Below are 19,178 nucleotides of genomic sequence, written 5' to 3' on the forward strand. Positions count from 1 at the left end.
TGATCTTCCCTCCAGAACTGGGAAAAGCTTGATGGTCAGCAGTCATTGAAGCAAAAAGCATACACAAAAAGTTGTGATAGCTATGGCATATTGGATTAAAAGGTACTCGTGAATCGCCAATTGGATACAGGGTAAACCTACTATAATGATGAGGAACTTTATGTGCTTTTCCACCCAAAGGCAGATTTACATTTGGACTGAAATGTCTATTTTTATTTTGCTCTTTCATGAAAGTATGTGCTTCTTTCTGTACATTTGCGGGTGGGTTGGCTGGGGGAGGGCATTTTATGAGGGGATGTGCCTGCATAGTAGTATGCAGGGGTCGGTGGAGAGCAAGATGTTGAGGGGGCATGGCTTTGTGGGGGGCACCATTCTGGAAACTGAGTACAAATTTGAAAATTCTGGATACACCCTGCCACCATGTATATTAATGAGCATGTTACTGTAATAGGGAATCTAGCCAAAGACTGTAAATTTGAAAGTTACATAATTCATTGATGAGACAGTGAAAGAGAGAGAGAATCATGTGTAGTACCAGAAATTATCAGACATGAGTTAGATTGTTGAGAGAATGAGATTTAATGTTAAATTAAGAGAATGATGTGTCCAAAGAGAGGGCTCAGAGAAGAGTCAGAAGTTGTAAAGTTGCCTGTGAAACAAAGTTAACTCGATCCTAGAAACTAAGTTCAGCAATACAGTGAAATCCCTTGGGCCCTGTGTACGCATGTTCTCTTGAATCATTGTCTTACAATGATTCAGAGAACAACAGCTTTGCAGAACCATAAATGACTAAATTGTAGGCATACATTCTACAAACAGATCTTTTGTGTGCATAGCCATGTAGTATGCCTGGATGCTATTTAAAAACATATGCATTCCATAAGGAAAAAAAACAATGAGAAAATATGTTTTCAATGCCCTTAAACTTGATGTGCTACAGGTCCATAATCCTTTATGCTTTAAGATGTATTTTCCCTTGCAAGCTTCTTGGGCTTCTCTAAGTGGTCTTTAGTTAACATCTTCTGATTACATTTAAATGCTACAGTACAATAAAAGACGTCTACTGCTGATGTATCTGCTTATTGGGATGGTAGTTTGTTATTTTATCTGAGCCATTTCAGCCTGTACAGCAGGCTCAAGACTTCCTGCAGCCAATCACCAGTCTGCATTTGGAGTGTTACGTTAATAGTGCACAGGCACAACAGCAAAGGTGCAAAATTTTTGTGTCACCCATTAGGTCCATGAGAAGTCAATGTAACTATTGTCGGTAGTTTATTTTGTTCACTGTTAGACATATGCTTGCTTGGAGTTTTAAAGTATATCTGTATAATCAAGGATTGTAAGCAGCAATGTATTTTTCACTCAGCAGCGAGAGTGACTGTTCACTTCCACAGCCCCCTAGCCCCTGACAAAGCCTTCTTTATATTTCACATGCAGAGTTAACCAAAATAAGTCCAGTCAGCATGTGCTTTACCAACTATGTAGTGCATGATATTTGTATAAAGTAATTCAGAGTAAGAAATCCATGGGATATTAAAACATTGATGAATTAATCTTCTACACATCCCAAAGTGGTTTAACTCTTAACAAATTCAGGTACTATAACTCATCAGCGTTACAATTTCTTTCTTTATTTGCAGGTAACAGAAATGTGAGCAGAAGAGTATTAACTAGCTTTAAATACCTAACTTCAAGTAAATTGTCTTCAAAGTGCAAAATACACACAAACAAATCTAACACATTTCACATTAGTCTCTGGACATAGCCACTTTCTTCCTCCACCCAGTGTACCCAGACAATATGGAGAAGGATAGACTGGCTGAGGAAGCAATATAAAACAGTGCACTAAATCTACTACCTGCAAATTTGCAGTTAATGCAGAAGATAGACAGCCTTGGTATTTTCATTTCATAGCATCATTAACTTATTTTGTTAGGTGTAAGTTCCTTAGCTTCACTAGTAACAGATACTTTCATAAAACTGGCATCCTCTTGCCCTTTTACATGTGTGCTTCAAGTAAAAGTGGACAGATGTAACCATATGTTGTGTCTGAAAATGGTCTGTAAGGCCTGGGTGAACAGACAATGTCAAATCAATTAGGAATGTAGCAGCACTCATAAGTGAAGCTAATACTAATGAAGCAATTGTCTTACAAACTTTCATCTTGCATTTTTTTTTGCAACCTACACTCAGTCTGTGAGTCCTTAAACTATTTGTGCATGACTGATCTATGTGCCATGTTTTGCCTGAGCACATTATCTCTCAACTGTCTCTGATTTCACAGAATTCTCTGATTTTGCTTGCTATAAGGGGTTGAGGACTATGCCTTCTCATAATGAATCAATCTGTCTCTAAACAACTAAAGAAACAGATCAAGAAATACCTAGACTATAGAACAGTAAGGCTGACTTTTTGTTATTCCCACATAGTCAGTCCTCATAATTATATTTTTTTACTGTCTGAATATATCTTGTTTAGTTCATTTGAACTCTTTCCAGTCTTGTAATATCACCTGTATCATATGAACAAAACCCCTTTCCATATTTCAAGATAGATCTTCCTCTATTTTTATGTAAGGATAATAACATATCAGTGCTTCTGGAAGAAATGGAAGGAAGATACCTCCTATAATGCCAAAACCTTTCCTAACCAGATTATTCATGTGTCCTTTCAAACTTAGGTCATCATCAATTAGAGCTCCTTGATCACTTTGAGATGGTTTCATCCTTCAAACCATAAGCATATTCACCACATTCCTTACCTACATACATAACTCTATGCTACTCACAGTTGAAGGAAACTAACATTGTCCATGTGAAGAGTTCATCCATATATTTCTATATGAATGACTCTCTACAGACTTTAGCATTTCAACTATTTTGGCTTATAAAAAGTAAAAAAAAAGTCAGTGGCCATTCAAAAGCCATGTAGCTGGAACAGTATACATCCTTAAGGATCATTTGTGTATTTCCCATATGCCTCCTTCAAAGGATGTTTAAGGTATTACACAGTGAAGACTCTGGTTTACCCTGGTCTTTTTCTTGTTTTTGCTTATGTGACTTTACTGTGTGACTTTTTCACAGATTGTTTTGATCATCTGAAAATCTGCTTCTCCAACACTTTTCACAAGTAGACCATACAGACATAAATATATGAAAATTAATAGGCCCCAGCCTTGAACCCTGCGCTACATCTCTCATCAACTCATACTCTTGAGACAGTGTGTTCCTGAGTTTTTCTAATAACTTCTTTTCAATCAACCAAATGGCAAGCCATCTAATAGTTCATACATTAAAAATCCCACTTCTGAAAAGCTGACCTTATGGAAGCATGGGGAAATGATCTGAAAGCTTTAGCTAAGTCCAGACAGATGACAACTAACTGTAGTATCACCTTCTGCTGTCACAACCACCTCAGTATAAAAACAAATTAGGTTTGCCTTACAGGGTCTATCCTGAGTAAAGCCATGTTGGAAAACATCACTATAGAGTACATCCCCACAAGTACACAAACAGCTTAACAATGCTTTTTCAACCCACTTCCCTGTACTCCTAATGGCACTTAACCAGTCTTTTACTTTCAGCATCAGTCCTACCATCCTTTTGAATTGGACAAACACAAACCTGTTTCCACAATTCTGCAACAAATCCAGTTTTCAGTTTGCCAAAACAAGTAAATTAAGGGTAAACAAACAGATTCCCTAGTATTGCCAAGGGATTTTTTTTTTATTTTCTTTTATGCATTTTGACTTCCTTCTTGTCAACTTGTGGACACCTTTGTCCATAAGTTATTATTGCTTCTTATATATATTTGGTGCCTTTTCCAATGACCCAGTTTTTTAACCACTGCCTCCATATCAGTTAATTTAGGTTAAAGAGCAGTATTTTCTGGCAAATACCAGACAAAGGTGTGGTATGCCTTAAGGAACTGTAGGCAGGCTCCATAACAAAGGCATCCAGCTACATCAGTTCTGATATGAGGAAATGCACTAGTATGAGTACTTTGTGGTCATAAAACAATGTCTGAGGAGAAGACCAATGGATGACAAAAGCAGAAAAAAAAATACTCTCATGCTTGCTTTGTAATAATCACTGACTGACCTCATTGCCCCAAGTGTGTCTGTTTCTGTATAATGAAATGAACAAGACAGGGCCCTTACAAAAAGGACTGCCTAACAGAAAAGTAGCTGGCTGTATAGATACAATGTAAAAAAAAAATAACTTCCAATACCAAAATGATAATTAAATATCTTAAAAGTGCCATGTCATTATTTTCATATTCCTCTTAATAAGCTTTCATCTCAGTCTTGCTATCTAGATAGAGAAGTTCAGCAGTTTTACAGTAACTTCCTTGACAGTATCTATTTCAAGAGTACCACTGCTGTATCATTAGGTATTTAGTCATATAAGGTTTATTGACTTTATTAAAATAGTAAGTACTCTTCCCAGCTTTCATTAATATGGTATTCCTTTTATACTGGAAAAACATTGCTGAAAAATGAAAGTATGCCGATAAAATTACTCTGTGGTTGTACTGCATGTGACTGCTCTCTAATGCGCTCAGTAAATTAAGCCATTCCTAAGCATCTCCTGCCTTATTTCATGTATTACCTGGATAATAGTACTTGGATAAGTACACAGTTCCTCCTCTATTATATGAGCACACTGTAAAGGAACATTTGACATCTGATGTCATGCCACCATGAAACCTTACTGTTGTGACATCAGACATTAGATCTGACACGTAAATGTTCTCAAACAAAAACAATGTTAATCTGGGCATCAACATAAATTTAGAAATGGAAGACCATGACGAAAGAAATTGCTTACTGGCTATGGTTGATATTTACCACAAGCCAGGAGCTAAACTCCCCAGTCTAGCAGCACACAATGCCACCGCAAAAGCATACATGTTTTCATAAAATAAACTTAGTCTTAAGTCATACACAAAGAAAGAATCCAGTCAAAAGTTGAAATGATTCTAACACTTTTCTTTCCTTAACCTAGGTCTGCAAGCAACTTTTAAAGTAAGCAATGAATCCATTCAACTGAAGCTTGTGCTTACATTTCTGAACTGCAGTAAGCATTCTAATTGCTAAACACCTCCCAACAGCTGTTAGAAATCTACATGATGAGAAGAGGGATGGAAGTATTACCAGTTTTAGCTAACAGCACTTTTCAGGTTATAATGGCTGCTGGCCTCATATATTCAAGGTCCGACCATAAATTTTCTATATTAAAGCATTAATCAAAACAGAGTAAGATAAATTATTGGTTTATACATCCATCAACATATGTTTCATAGAATACTATTCCCTTATGCAAACACCCAGCAGTCTAGATTGACTGTCTCTGTAGCATTACTCCCAGTGGACGTGGCTTGACCTTACGATAATATGAAGTTATCTCTTCACAGTTCAAACAAATGTTCATAGCTCTAGAAACATAAGTGTTACTAGAAAACAGTGAATGGGAAAGCTGTTCGGCACAAAGTAACCTATATACAGTTTGTATTCATTCAGTTCTTGGCCTTAAACTGGATTTTACAAACCCCAATAGCTACAGTAAATATAAATGTCATAATGTTATAAAAACAGACCATAATATCTTACTAATCATTCAGGCAACACACATATTGTCAGTAGCATTATCTTTATAAAGCTGTGAGCTTTCACATGAGGCTAAGCACTTCTGTGTCACTCAACTGTTAAGATATTTATAGAAAAATTGCAATACAAATAAAAAGTATAGAAATGTTCAATATCTCTTTAACTGTACTAGACAGTGGTTAAATATCAATGTAGCTCTGTTTGCCATTGTGTAAGCTTTAAGATGAAATTTTCTAATACCTTGTATATACAATGGCTTGGGAATAAATAATGCAGATATGAACAAGCAATATTTGATGTTGAGAAGTGTTGGTAAGCTGTACCTTCAGAAGTGTTTGCAGGTATCACTAAGATGTAATGAATTAATGTAAATCTAATGCTAGGTTTAGTGAAACTGAATTTTATCTAACATTAATTCTGCAAAGATCTGTATTTAGTTTCATAGTACCATATAATGCTTCCATAACTTGAAAACTGTTGATAGACAAATGTGAAATTATCCTGCAAAATGTGTTAAATGTACTGCAGGCAGCCATGTTTAAGGAGAAAGGTGGTTAACACCATACAGTAGATTATCCTTTCTTGATAACAAAGATCTTTAATTCATCAACCTTCCTCACTTCTGGTTGTCCACCATTAACCCTACTACCCAATTTTCTGATAAGGTAGTCATATGAAATGTTGGGAATCAAAATGTCACTTCTTGGAATGTGGAGACTGAAAGACCAAAACCCAGACTTACACGTGGTAATTTCAAGATTCCCATTTCACTGAATATTGCCTTTTCTCCAAGATATGGCAGTCTCAGAGTGGGTATGTATGTTTGGCGGGGCTTATCCCTGCATTGGAGAGTGCAGGGAACTTGCCTCCTGCAAAAACAGTTTAAAGGAGAAGAGCGATGTTCAATATTTACTTTTCTCCAGTATTTTTGGTCTTTTTTGCTAGTGTTTTGGGACACAGCATTTTGAGTCCCAGCATTTCAATAGGGAGTCTTCTGATGCAACCCAGTTCAATTAGTGGTACTGGAGGACTGTTGAAAGAATTGGTCTAGAATATGGAGGAGGGATTGATAAGAAGTGGGGATATAAAATGAGGGCCAGTCTAAGGAGCTGTACTATGGAAGACTGAGGGATTTGGGGTAGATGGCATAATGAGGAGAATCAAAGGTAAAAGGAGATAGGAATGGTTAAAGAAGGCCATTTTATAAAATGGGATGTGAAGGATATAAGGCAGTTAAAAGGTTTTAAGGAAGTATGTAGGGACTGGGGAGCACTAAGGGAAAAAACTTGTAGAAGGATTGATTCAAGGGGAATGTATAGAAGACAGGAGTGAAGAATGGGGCAAGGGAAGCTTTGTGTAAGTAATGGATGGGAAGTAAGAAGAGGGACAGTAGGATTAATACAGAGTATGAAAATGGGAAGAGCAGGGAGAAAACAGCTGGAACATAAATGGGTAGATAGAAGAACAAGAGTTGGGGAAAGGAACTGGGTGAAGGTCTGGGAGTGTGCAAAGAGCTGAAGAAATTGCATCAGTTATTGGACAAACAGCTGCAATTATTGCACAGATGGTTCTTAATACCAATGTTACTCAAGGAAGTCAGGAAGGGTAATGACTTGAGTTGGAGATGAGTGACACAGAGGGCAGGAATGGTTCATGTGTTTTGAAAATGTATTGGACATGTAGGAAATAGAAGAGGATATCAAAGGAATGGGAAGAAATCTTCTACAAGATCACAGAATTATTGTGGAAATGTATGTTGGGGAAGGAGAAAAGCTGGTTGGAAAGGCATGTAGGATGACACTGGCATCATCCACAACAGTGAATAAAAAGAATAGCTATGATATGGAAAGGAGGAAGGAATTCAGAGAAAGATGATAAGTTGTAAAGAAGGATACTTTAAGGGATAGAAACCAAAAATGCAAATGGGGAGGATGCATGAGAAGTTGACTGAAGTCCTGGGATTCTACAGACTAGGGGTAGCTAGAAAATTGTATTCAGTTTGGATGCAAGTTTGATGGCAGTGCAGTTTCTGAAGAAAGAAAGAATGTCATCAGCAAGGAAGAGGTTGGGATGATGAGGAGGTGACAGGGACATCACTAGGGGAATATAGAGTAAGAAAGAAATTAATACAGTTAAGAAGGAGACTCACTCATTCTTCCGACCTATCCCTGCTAATCACCTCTAGTTACCTGGGCCATAGTCAGGGCATTAATCAGCATTGAGGCAGACTGCACTGACATTATCACCTCTGGTTGACTGGGCCATAGTCAGGGCCTCAATCAACATTGGAGCAGACTGCACTTATATATAATACCTCTGGCTGCCTGGTCCATAGTCAGGGCATTAATCAACACTGGGGGAGACTGCACTGATATATTTCACCTCTGGTCACCTGTACCATAGTCAGGGCATTAATCAGCATTGGGGCAGACTGCACTGATATTATCACCTCTGGTTGACTGGGCAATAGTCAGGGCCTCAATCAACATTGGAGCAGACTGCACTTATATATAATACCTCTGGCTGCCTGGTCCATAGTCAGGGCATTAATCAACACTGGGGGAGACTGCACTGATATATTTCACCTCTAGTCACCTGTACCATAGTCAGGGCATTAATCAACACTGGGGCAGACTGCACTGATATTATCACATTTGGTCGCCCCGGGCCATAGTCAGGGCATTAATCAACACTGGGGTAGACTGCACTTATATCACCTCTGGTTGTCTGGGCCATAGTCAGGGCATTAATCGACACTGGGACAGACTGCACTGATATATATCTGAAGTGAACTTCTTCTTATGAAATTAGAAGGCATTTGGTCTATTAAGATTGCGGTGCACCACAAAAGAATGCAGTGTGGTGCAATATGATATTGTGGTTTGTTTTAAATTTAACAAAGCACATTTTAAAAAAATCAAAACAACTCCACAAGTTTCTTTACGTATTATTTCTAGACACCTCATATCCTGGCTCTTACCCTAGAGAATATGTTGACTGTACCAGATAAAATACTATCCCCTTTTACTTGATGGTCTTCTGGACACAAATGCTACAAAGGACGGGTGTAAGGGAATTTAAAGTGATTTAACAGCTGACAACTAGTTATGCTTTACACTCTCAGTGGAATTGTGGCAAAAGCTAAAATAAGCAACAATATTTAGTGCTATAAAACTGTTATTCGTATGCTTTGCTACATAGATATAGCTATGTTGGTTCTCTCATTAACAGTTAAGTTTGTGTTTAAGGGTACTTTTCACTGACAGAATACTGTAAGGTAGCCAACTAAAGAAAACATCCAGTTCTGGAAACAATGGATGAGTGAACAAGACAAAAACAGATTCAATGAGGTATGGAAGAAATCTGTTGAAAATGGGAAGCATTAGTAATGGAATGTATGTATGTATTAAAAAGAAAACATATGAGTTAAATGAACACAAAGTAGCTTGATTCAGAATGCTTTTTTTAATGAAATGAATGTCTCTACTACTGAATGTAACTGTAATATTATGCCTATAATTAATCGTCACCCTTGGAAAAATAACTGCATTTCTCTTTATTTTAGCACCCAGAAATATGGCAATGGAACCATTTCATTTACAGGTGATTGGAAAAACATTCCTCACAGCTTGATATCTCTGGAAAACTGCTGCAAACTGTATCCAGGCAATAAATGCCCACAGTATTAAAAGATGTTTAACATGTATATGTATATGTATATGTATATGTATATTTTGCTAAGTGTACTCTGATGATAAATTATTATAGTCTAAAGTATCAGGTCTTTAGCTGCTATGTTTGTCCTTTGAACTGTATATTTGTTTAAAAAATCTATTAAATGGAAAAATAATGTTGACATTTTACATAGATTAATCTCTTGATTCTAACAAACAGTGCTGTCTGGGAGGTATTATTATTGTATATACATTAAAATTGCATTTCTTCTTTATTTTTTTTAAGATAATAGTATTAGCCCTTAGAAGTAAATGTCTCAGGATATTTTGAGATCTCATAGTTCTGTGTGCTAGGATGTTTTGTTATATCTCACAGTTCCTTTACACGTAAATTAGACAGACAGAAACTAGGAAGCAGTAAACCAATCTGTCTCATAAATGCAAAATCAGAAAATACTGAAGGGATGTGGCTTGCCTTGTTAAACATACTTTTAGTGCTGAAAGCATTCTGGCTTGACCAAAGGTCATTATTCTGCCCAAAGTATTTAAGTCAGAAAATGACAATGACAATCTTATTCCAATGGCACAGAAGGATATAGCTCTAACAATGTCAAGGTAAATGTTCAGTTAGTGACTGATGCACTTGAAGCCAAAGGCAACAGAGGATGGGCATGTCTATCTATGGTGGTGGTGGTGTGGGGAGTACAGCCTTCCACATATCACATTAGTTCTCTCAGAGGAAGTAGGTTCACCAAGCCATTAGTAATGGTGGTACCCTTTGTGGTGGGTGTGGCGGAACATGCACCCACATTAGGAGGTATTGTGAGCATCTTTGATAATGTGGATTGGTTTTCTCTCCACTCATGTGGTGCGGCTAGGCTAGTACTAATGCCTACAGATGCCGGCGATAGTACAGAGTCCCTGATGTCAACCTGTATTACTAGCCCTCAAGATGGCTCTCACCCTAGCAAATCAGGAAGTGATTCCTCACTATGAGGGAATGAATGAATACTATTCCAGTAATAGGAGACTCCATGGATGGTATGCAGAGAGGAAAAATAATGATTAAAAACATGGCACTGAAACAGACAGGTGGCAAAATAATGTTCCAGATTCATTAGTGCCTACATTGTGTACATGATCTATATTCAAGTACATCTCTACCACATTTTTTTGTATTTTCTAATCACTTAGAAATATTACACAAAGTGTTTCTGTAGTCTACACTTTGTGGTAACCTTTATGAATCTCATTCAATATTTAAAGCTGCAAGAAAATCAGTAAGAAAACTAAAATGAGGAGGAGGAAGGTGTGAGTTATGCTTGTGTTGTCTGTTCACTCAGAATGGAGTACTTAGTGTGCACTTAGTGTAGGTGTTAATGAATCTCAGGGAATGTCTTATTTCCTTATAAATGCTATACAGTACAAAAAAATTGCATTCTGAATCATTCTGGTATTTTCAAATTTTGTATTACTGAACCAGCTATTTCTTTTACTAAAATTTACAATTTACACAAGAAATTCTTAGCATAGGTTAAGCCTAGCTGGAACACATTCTAGGAGTAAGCACTAAACTATGAAGATGATAATTTATAATATGTTTCCAGATCACGCTTGATCTGAGTCCTCCAATGTCCTTATTACCCCTACTCTGTTGTGTTATTCAGGTACAAGAACTGAACATTTAAACAACACACACTGCTTTTGCTGCTGATGCTGTTTTGCAGTTTGGATGACTTATTAAGGATGATAAACCATTTAAGGTGACCAGTGCTTTTTTATTTTCAAAGTTTAAAACTTTGCCCCCTTTCTGAATGGTTTGCATCTTGGGATTCTATCCATGTATGAAAATGAGAAAGGAAGTGGATAGACAGACAAAATGACAGTACACATTTGTGACAGGTTTATTGTCACAGTAAATATTCAACAGCCTTTCCACAGTCTCAGTAGAAATACCCATCTGCTTCTCCCTTTTCCCCTCCTACTTTCTGCTAAGCTGCCTTCACATAACTTTTTATGTAGTTGTCCTTTATTAATGTTTAAATCGTCATTTGATGTGAAAAATTACATGGCGTCTCCTTGTAATGAAAGGAGTACCAGTGTGCATTTGCATGTTTATACAGATGGTATTATAGGGCCTTGACTGTTTATAGGAAATATTTCACACATTGACTAACAGTTGTTGCCTGGTTTTCACTGCATATACTAACTTCATTACTGATTTTGTTGCATCTAAATGCAATCTACGACTAACTCAGCTAGACTATTTCTTTTTTGATTACATTATTTGTCAGACTTTGGGTATTATCTTTTAGGAATTTCCATAGTGTTTTAAAACTGTACCTAACCATCGGACAATTGTTTTATAGCAGTTTGGCTCTTTGACACAGAGGGATAAAGCCCTGTCCAGAGATGGCCTAAATTTGAACTGCAGCTCAGAGACTGGAATGGCAGAAATAAAGTGTCGAATGACAGCTCGCCTACAATGGGGGAGAGAATGATGGCCTGATGGTTGTTTTACCACAGGCAAGTTGATGCTTGCTTTTGACAAAGTTATAGCAGTAACTGAGATGAGAGCTTGATTTACCAAGCTGAAAACAGTAGATCTCGTTAGCATGTAAGTTAGCACACAGATGCAGGAGAGTGTATTAGGTCCCACAGTGATGTGAGTGTCCATATCAGCCACCAAGGGGGGAATTAGGGCTTAGGTTTAGAAATATTGTCACTGTTCTCATTGCTAGATGTGAATAAAGGTACAAAATATCTCTCTCTGGCTACATAGATGGTGGCCCACAAATTATCTCTTACCTCAGAGCTCAAAACCTTGTAGTGCTAGTGGAACAAATAGTCTCAAGTTCACTAGGTTGGAAGCTAAAAATAAACCGGCAATGGAGGGGAAAAATGGATGAGAAAAAATATACATTTATAGTGGCTGAATGCCAAAAACTAAAATCTTCTCTAAGTGCATAACCTTAAAAAACAAAAATGCACTACCAGGGTAAAGTGCCTGAGAGGTACAAATGTGAAAACCAAGATGAAATAACAACTTCCCCAGACAAACACCACGGCCATTGATGTAAAATCCTTAAACAATTATTAAGATAAAAGTAAAACACAACATAACTCTTGTAATTTTTCTTTGTATCTATTAATTGGTCTCCCTCTGCCTTGGTATATTGTTTAGTTTTATTCATATTTTGTTCTTATAAGTTTATAGACTATATTGTAGTTCTCTACCTTGAGTTTCAGCAACTTTAGTTGTGTATTTTAATGGTTAGTTTCATTTGCAGTGCCATACTGTAGAGTATTACTGAAATTTCATTTTCATAGATTTATATATCTTATATCTTGTTTATTATATTAATAGCTATTTTAATAGATATATCATAGAGTATTAACAGTATTTTGTCACATTGTTATTATTGTAAATTAGTATATCCCCACACATAACTTTTTAGGAACCCCTTAACTAACATACCCCTCCAATTCAGATGAATGTGTTAGAAGGGGATACAATTGGATTGGGTTGCATGACAAGGCTTATAAAGGTCCTGGTGGTCATTAGCTTGGTATATATACCTATAAACCTATAGTACAACAATTTCTTAGGTCATCATGCACCTAGACATTTTATATATTTAGTCAGTTTCCCTTTGGTCCATCAGTCTTAGATAAACAGGTTGACTCAGTGGATATAGGAATATTGTATGGAACATGATAAACTCAGTCTATCAGCATATATTGTTTAACTAGAGCTCAACATAACCAAAAATATACACTCCCAGGAGATATCACTTAAGTAAACACAGAACTGATAAAAATAAAGAAATAAGTAAAAAAGTGTTGAAACAAAATATGCTAGAGAGTAACAAAACTAATAGATTCAAATAGCAAAACTACATGAAAGATGGCATTTTTGGATATACACCATACTACATAAATAACCATATGCAAGGGCTGCAACAAAATCAGTAATGAAGTTAGTATATGCAGTGAAAAAAGAATATATAATACAAGAACCACAAATTTCATAATTATACATTTCCACCTCTCTTGTAAGAGAGCCATGATGATCTGCAGTAACAGGTCAGCATATAGTAGCAATCAGCTTGGGATCCTGTATATGTACTGTGGTAAGGTATTCAAACATGGTGGCAGAAGAGCTTTATCAGGATTCAGATACATACTAATTATGCAAGTCTAAGAATCACATAACTGCTGGGCAGTGTAACTCTGCCAAATTGGGCACAGCATGCTCCACAGATGCGAACAATTGTAACCAACACCCATGACTGTAAATGTCACTTGCAGTGCAACCTGTTATTTAGTATTTAAAGACAGTATGACCAGATTCAGTTTAAGTTACATTTCAAAACATTTTAAACTACTACGAATATCTGTAAAGACAATTCCCATATATTTAAGATTTCTTCAGGTCCTCTGAAGTTAATAAAATGAACAGCAGTATATGTGGCAGTAAGCTGTGCATACAACATGCTTTTTAATTACTTTATCACCTTTCTTTAGAATGCATGTAAGTACATGTTTAGACACTTTTTAATGTTATTAGTCTGCAGGGTAGGATTTATTAAACAGGCACGTCTGAACACAAACACAGAATGTTTCCTGCCTTGCAGTGCAAGTATGGAGAGGTGCAAATCTGATTTTATTTCAAGGCAGTACTTAAATATCTTCCTATTATTTGTCAACATTTTAGGTTTTAATGTAAAACCGTCAATTGTGTGTCGTATATATTTAGAGGGTATAAATGAATGTATGTACCTTTCCAATGCAGAACTGAATGAAGGGACTGTAGAACTTATCAAGTACAAAACTGGTACAATTAAAATACAAAAGGCAGACTTTTGGAATGCCCACCATATTTTCATTTTTTGTGATTTTTTTTAATAGAATGATGTATGTATGTCACTAGAGTAAGATAATTGCTCAATGCATTCTTTAGATTATCACACTTTTTATTTCACTGCTGGAAAAATAGTTCTTTACCCACATCTCATGGGCTGGTATCTGATTAGTGCTGCAACAGAACTGGCTCTGTACATGATCTTTTTATAATCAGTTGAATGAATCAGTCATCTCACCTATACAACTTGTATAATACTGCATGTAACATACAATCGTTCTATACGGTTCAGTCTTCACTCTTACGTTGGGGAAAGGTTTAGAAAAAATTTCAAAAACATACTGTTAGCAGCTTAATTATTTCCTATTAAAGAATGCATCAGTGAAATAAGAAACCATAGCTGCATGACTCTACAACTTTTTTAGTCCTGGAATATTACTAGTAGTTCATTTTCTGCACAAAACTCCACACTAAATCAGGGGAGGGGATAAATCACTATAGTAAATAAAAATAAAATAAAAATTTAAAAACACTGAAATAAGTTTATGTAACAAAAATGCCTAGCTTCAAGTGGCATAGTGTGATTATTAAAGTAACACTTAAAGGTGAATTTTTACTCACTTGTGAAATAAATTAAACCACTACAGTTTATAGAACAAGCATGTGATATAAAGGTCATCGGAAAAAAATAAAACAAATGTAAAACGTCACAAAGTACAGCCTTGGCTTTAGGCAGGAAAGAGATGCAGTTAAAAATAGAACAAATAACAATGCACAGTTCTGATGCATCTCTTTTTTATGCAATCTTTGGTTTTAATATACAAAGACTAAAGACTCAACCTTCTGCATCATCAAACAACTTGTTGACAGCAAGATGTCTCATGGCCAGAGTATTTGTGCTTATTCTCTTTATCAGACAGTGGGTAGCAAAGGTGAGGCTCTGCTTATATCAGGACACTGTTTTCTCTCTCTCTCTCTATCTCTCATCAGATATAGTTATTAGCTCCCACTTTACTATACTGAATACCTCACAGAGGCAATAATAACCTGATCAAAGTAGGTCATCCTTAAACATATTACATAAAATGAATTTAAAACTGAACAGTAAATGTTTTAGGTTTTCCAACAGGTCTGTTAGAATGCACATTGCTGTTGTCTATGATAGACATTATATTATGGGCTGTTATCTCCCAAGTATTTCTACCAAACAAATAAAAATATACAAAGATGAAATAAAGAAGGGTATGATGCACACCCTGCAATATGCCCACAAGTCTTCCACTCAAATGGGGTTTTCCCAATCTGAATGTCAGACAAAACGTAACATTTTAGGACAACAACTGTATAGCATGAAGCCTTCACAGTAGCCCCCCACCCCAAAAAAATGGAAAATAACTTGTAAAAGAAGCAGCAATGAGAGTGTTTAGATGCAAAATCTGTCACAAGATTTCAGAAGGATGAAATGGTGCACATTCTCTCTCCTAAGAGTATAATTCAGGAGCGACAGAGACACTATAATCAGTATAGTGAAGGGCAGATGACCAAAAAATCTAAGGCACATGGCCTTACTGACCTATGTGTTAATCTGCAAATTATCTTTTTTTCTCTGTTTAATATGGATTTGGTCTGCTTTCAGTTGCATACATAAAACTTAGGTTTTAGACTGTACATAATAAACTCTATATAACAAAAATGGGTAAAAACAAAAGGGATGAGATGCATGACCTGCAAAGGATAAATGTGACATAACCTTTCAATAAGGGGACTTTTAATGTGTATATAACAAATACAGTTGCCTACTTATCACTGTTAGATAAATCACAAGGCAGAGTGAAATTTAACTGCCCATATGCAAAGAAGGTTGGTCAGCTGGCTGCGGCATTCACAAAAGCACCCAGGTAGCAATATGCCATACAATAGCTACAGGTTAACAGTTTATATTTTGAGTGCAGCAGCCTTATTTTGGACGGAATTCCTGCACTCATACTATGAAAATTCTGTTTTCACAGGCTTCATTCTCCCTTAAACATCAGCAAGGTCAAAAGTAATTGATTATACATAGCAGGCTAACCACTGTAATCAGCGCACCACAGTATATCAGCAGCCAATCATAACCAAGTGTTTGTTCAGTAAATGCACTTCTAATTGAGATATGACAGATATTTGCTGGTGTGATAATTTTACAGTAAAGACATGTCCTTGCATTTCATATCTCACTATATTGAACAGGATTGTTTACTCATTTTAAATGTATGGTTTCCAGTCCATTATTAGTGAACAGCCAAATTTGGGCTCAAATTCGCAATGGAAGTCTTAGTTAACTTCTCAGAATCTGTGATTTTTTTATCTCTATCGCAGCTTAACAGGTTTGGGAATTTCCACAGTGCTGTGTTTAACTGCTTGTCTATTTTCATCAGACTCTGTTGATTTCCTTGCAGCTTTTGGGCTGACCCCACCTTTTCTAGGTGCTTGAGGGCTTACTGATCCCTTTTTCTGAGTCTGCGGACTTGACTGAGGAGTAACAGGCTTCCTTCCAAGTGATGGACTTTTAGCACCCTTAGGTTTTGCAGGCTGCTGAAGTGTGTCTATAATTTTTAATGACCGCAGTTGTAGTAGCTCACAGTAATGGTTGCAATGATGTAGTGAAAGGAACTGCTCGAAAAGAGAAGGATTGCAGTTTTCTTTAAAACCGTGATACCTAGAACACAAATTCAAACATACACAACACGTGTTTAGAAACTATTTTTTTATGAACAGGTTATGCTATAAAAATAAGCTCTAAAATGCATATTGCAAATTTATAATGAAAATAGAACAGTTAGGCACTATATTAAATGTTATCAGAGGACATTCTGTGTAATGAATAGCTTTAGATTTCCTTTTCCCAGATCCTCAGATCAGCACAATTTAGAATTTTTCTAACTCCCACGCTTAGGAGAGCATACAACCAAACTAGGAGGGTGTATGTAGCTACTCTGCTTCCCATTTTGCCTTTTATGCACTACGTCATTACAATGTAAAAGACTGAGGGAAAAGGCCATAATACAGAGTTATATACTTGCCACATCTAAAGAAAAAATCTAGCTGCAAATGCTATTCTGAGGCTGTGTAGACAGTATAATGGTGGTAGGGTAAAAAGTATCTACTGATGAAGAATTCCTCATTGATAAAATAGATGTGAGCTTACTATACAGATTGATCTACGAAAAAATCAGAACACGTGTGTGAAGGATACCTAACAAAACATCTTTGAGAAAAGGTCATTTTAACAGTAAATCCTAACATCTGCATTTAACACTTTATGTGTTTTCTTTTTTGGCCACAATTTTCATCCGTAGTACCACTGCTGCTACAAAGACTAACACTGTTCCATGCAACTTTTATCAGTGCAAAAGCCATCTAACACTGTGTTCTATGCAATGTTGATTAATGCCAAAGGCCTCTATCTTTATCACTATCTCTATCTCCATCTCTATCTATAGACAGCACTTCTAGGAGATTTCTTCATTTCAAGTCCCATCTGGCCCACGCAGGTTCTTGAGAATGTAATAATACCTTGTTTTTGGTCTCTCAAAATATTATTATAACCAGAAAATGTAACTGCATAATAGTGCAGCTACATACAAACCTTCTTAGGGGTAGTGGACCTTTACTGTTATAATGTCCTATTCTTAAACATCTACAGTTATGTTAAATATACTTACAGATACTTACACACAGTTATCTTCCTTGGAATGATTCACTCTAGTAGTAAATCATAACATTTGGGTAGATTGTGAAGCAGTTTTTGGATACCTTGTAAGGTGCAGAATCCCCTGCAGCACAGCTGTGCAAACCTGCCCTGCTTCAGAACTATACTTCTAATTTGTTATGATTTATAAAGGTGTAGGCAGTAGACTATATGTCTAAAATATCTTATGCAGAAACATCATGTACATGTAGCTGTTGCTCTAGTGGAACGGGGTTCATTGCACCCTAACACTCAACATTGCTCTGAATGTATTCATAATGGCACTACCTACTCTGATCCAATGGACTTCACAAATATATTAGAGCCAACGAATTCAGTGCAAATTTCACTTCAGAGACATCTATACAGAACCCAAATATCAGCAAATATATCAAATCCCCTATATTTACAAAAGAATACTTATTAAAAGTAGTCTCTAAAACCAAAAAACATCTTGTATAGGACCTGACAGCATTTTAGGCTGCACACTGAACATCACTAAACATCCACTGGTGAGCCCACTCTTATAACTATTTAACCTGAACTTATCCAATGGTTTTGTCCCTAAGGTTTGGCACGCAGCAGTTGTGATGCCACTTCACAAGAGTGGCTCCACCAAGGATCCTGGGAATTACAGACCCATTAGACTGAAGAGTCTCATCTGCAAGGCCAGAGAATGGATCACGACATAACTGAAAAAACTGCAATATAAAAAACCTAAAAACAACTAGACTCTCAGAAGTTTGGCTTTAAGGGTAGATAAGTGTAGATTAAGCCTACTGAATCTGGTGAATTTTTTGACAGGGTAACACAAACCATAGACATGGTATCACACACGATCTCGCCAAGACATTTGATGCCATACCACAAGCCTCATCCCACCAAATTGATCCTTATGTAGTTAGGTGAATAGCTAACTGGTTGAGGGACAGAACTGATGGTTGGTAGGCAACTGGATAAGTTCTGGAACCTCTGCTATTCCACTTTTCTGATCTCCAAATCAAAAAAGGGAACTCTGGTTAGCTAAGTTTGCAGATGATTGTAAACTGGGTGTCACACTTAAATCCTTTTTTGATATGTTGAAGCTACAAAGTGAACTTAAACATGTTAATAGCTGCTGCTCTGAAAATGGTCTAAAACTAAATGCTAAAAATGCACTATTTATTTATTTAATTATTTATTTAATTGAATTTGTTGACCGGGAGAGTCCACTGGGTCAGTGCTACCCATTTTCAGTGGAGGCCTAGCGGCAATACATGTTACATAATTTTTGAAAGAATATAGTTTAAAAAAATAAATAAA

General features: G+C 36.5%; 2 protein-coding genes across 3 annotated transcripts in view; one reads left to right on the top strand and one right to left on the bottom strand.

Annotated features, from left to right (window-relative positions):
• Positions 1 to 10,589, top strand: part of LOC122789853 (sodium/nucleoside cotransporter 1-like) — a 486,120-nt gene extending 475,531 nt beyond the window's left edge. Inside the window, exon 20 of the mRNA XM_044057287.1 lies at positions 9,174 to 10,589. Within this exon, the coding sequence (XP_043913222.1) occupies positions 9,174 to 9,297 (124 nt within the window). The 3' untranslated portion in view covers positions 9,298 to 10,589. The remainder of the gene's footprint in view (positions 1 to 9,173) is intronic.
• A 3,648-nt stretch (positions 10,590 to 14,237) lies between these two features.
• ALPK3 (alpha kinase 3) overlaps positions 14,238 to 19,178 on the bottom strand; it is a 1,816,810-nt gene continuing 1,811,869 nt past the window's right edge. For both annotated transcript variants that reach the window (XM_044057338.1, XM_044057337.1), the window contains one exon: positions 14,238 to 16,844. In XM_044057338.1, coding sequence (XP_043913273.1) covers positions 16,496 to 16,844 — 349 coding nt within the window. In that variant the 3' untranslated portion in view covers positions 14,238 to 16,495. The remainder of the gene's footprint in view (positions 16,845 to 19,178) is intronic.

The sequence above is a fragment of the Protopterus annectens genome, chromosome 15.part0, assembly GCF_019279795.1.
Source record: "Protopterus annectens isolate FY-2018-M chromosome 15.part0, PAN1.0, whole genome shotgun sequence".
NCBI classification, from domain to species: domain Eukaryota; kingdom Metazoa; phylum Chordata; order Ceratodontiformes; family Protopteridae; genus Protopterus; species Protopterus annectens.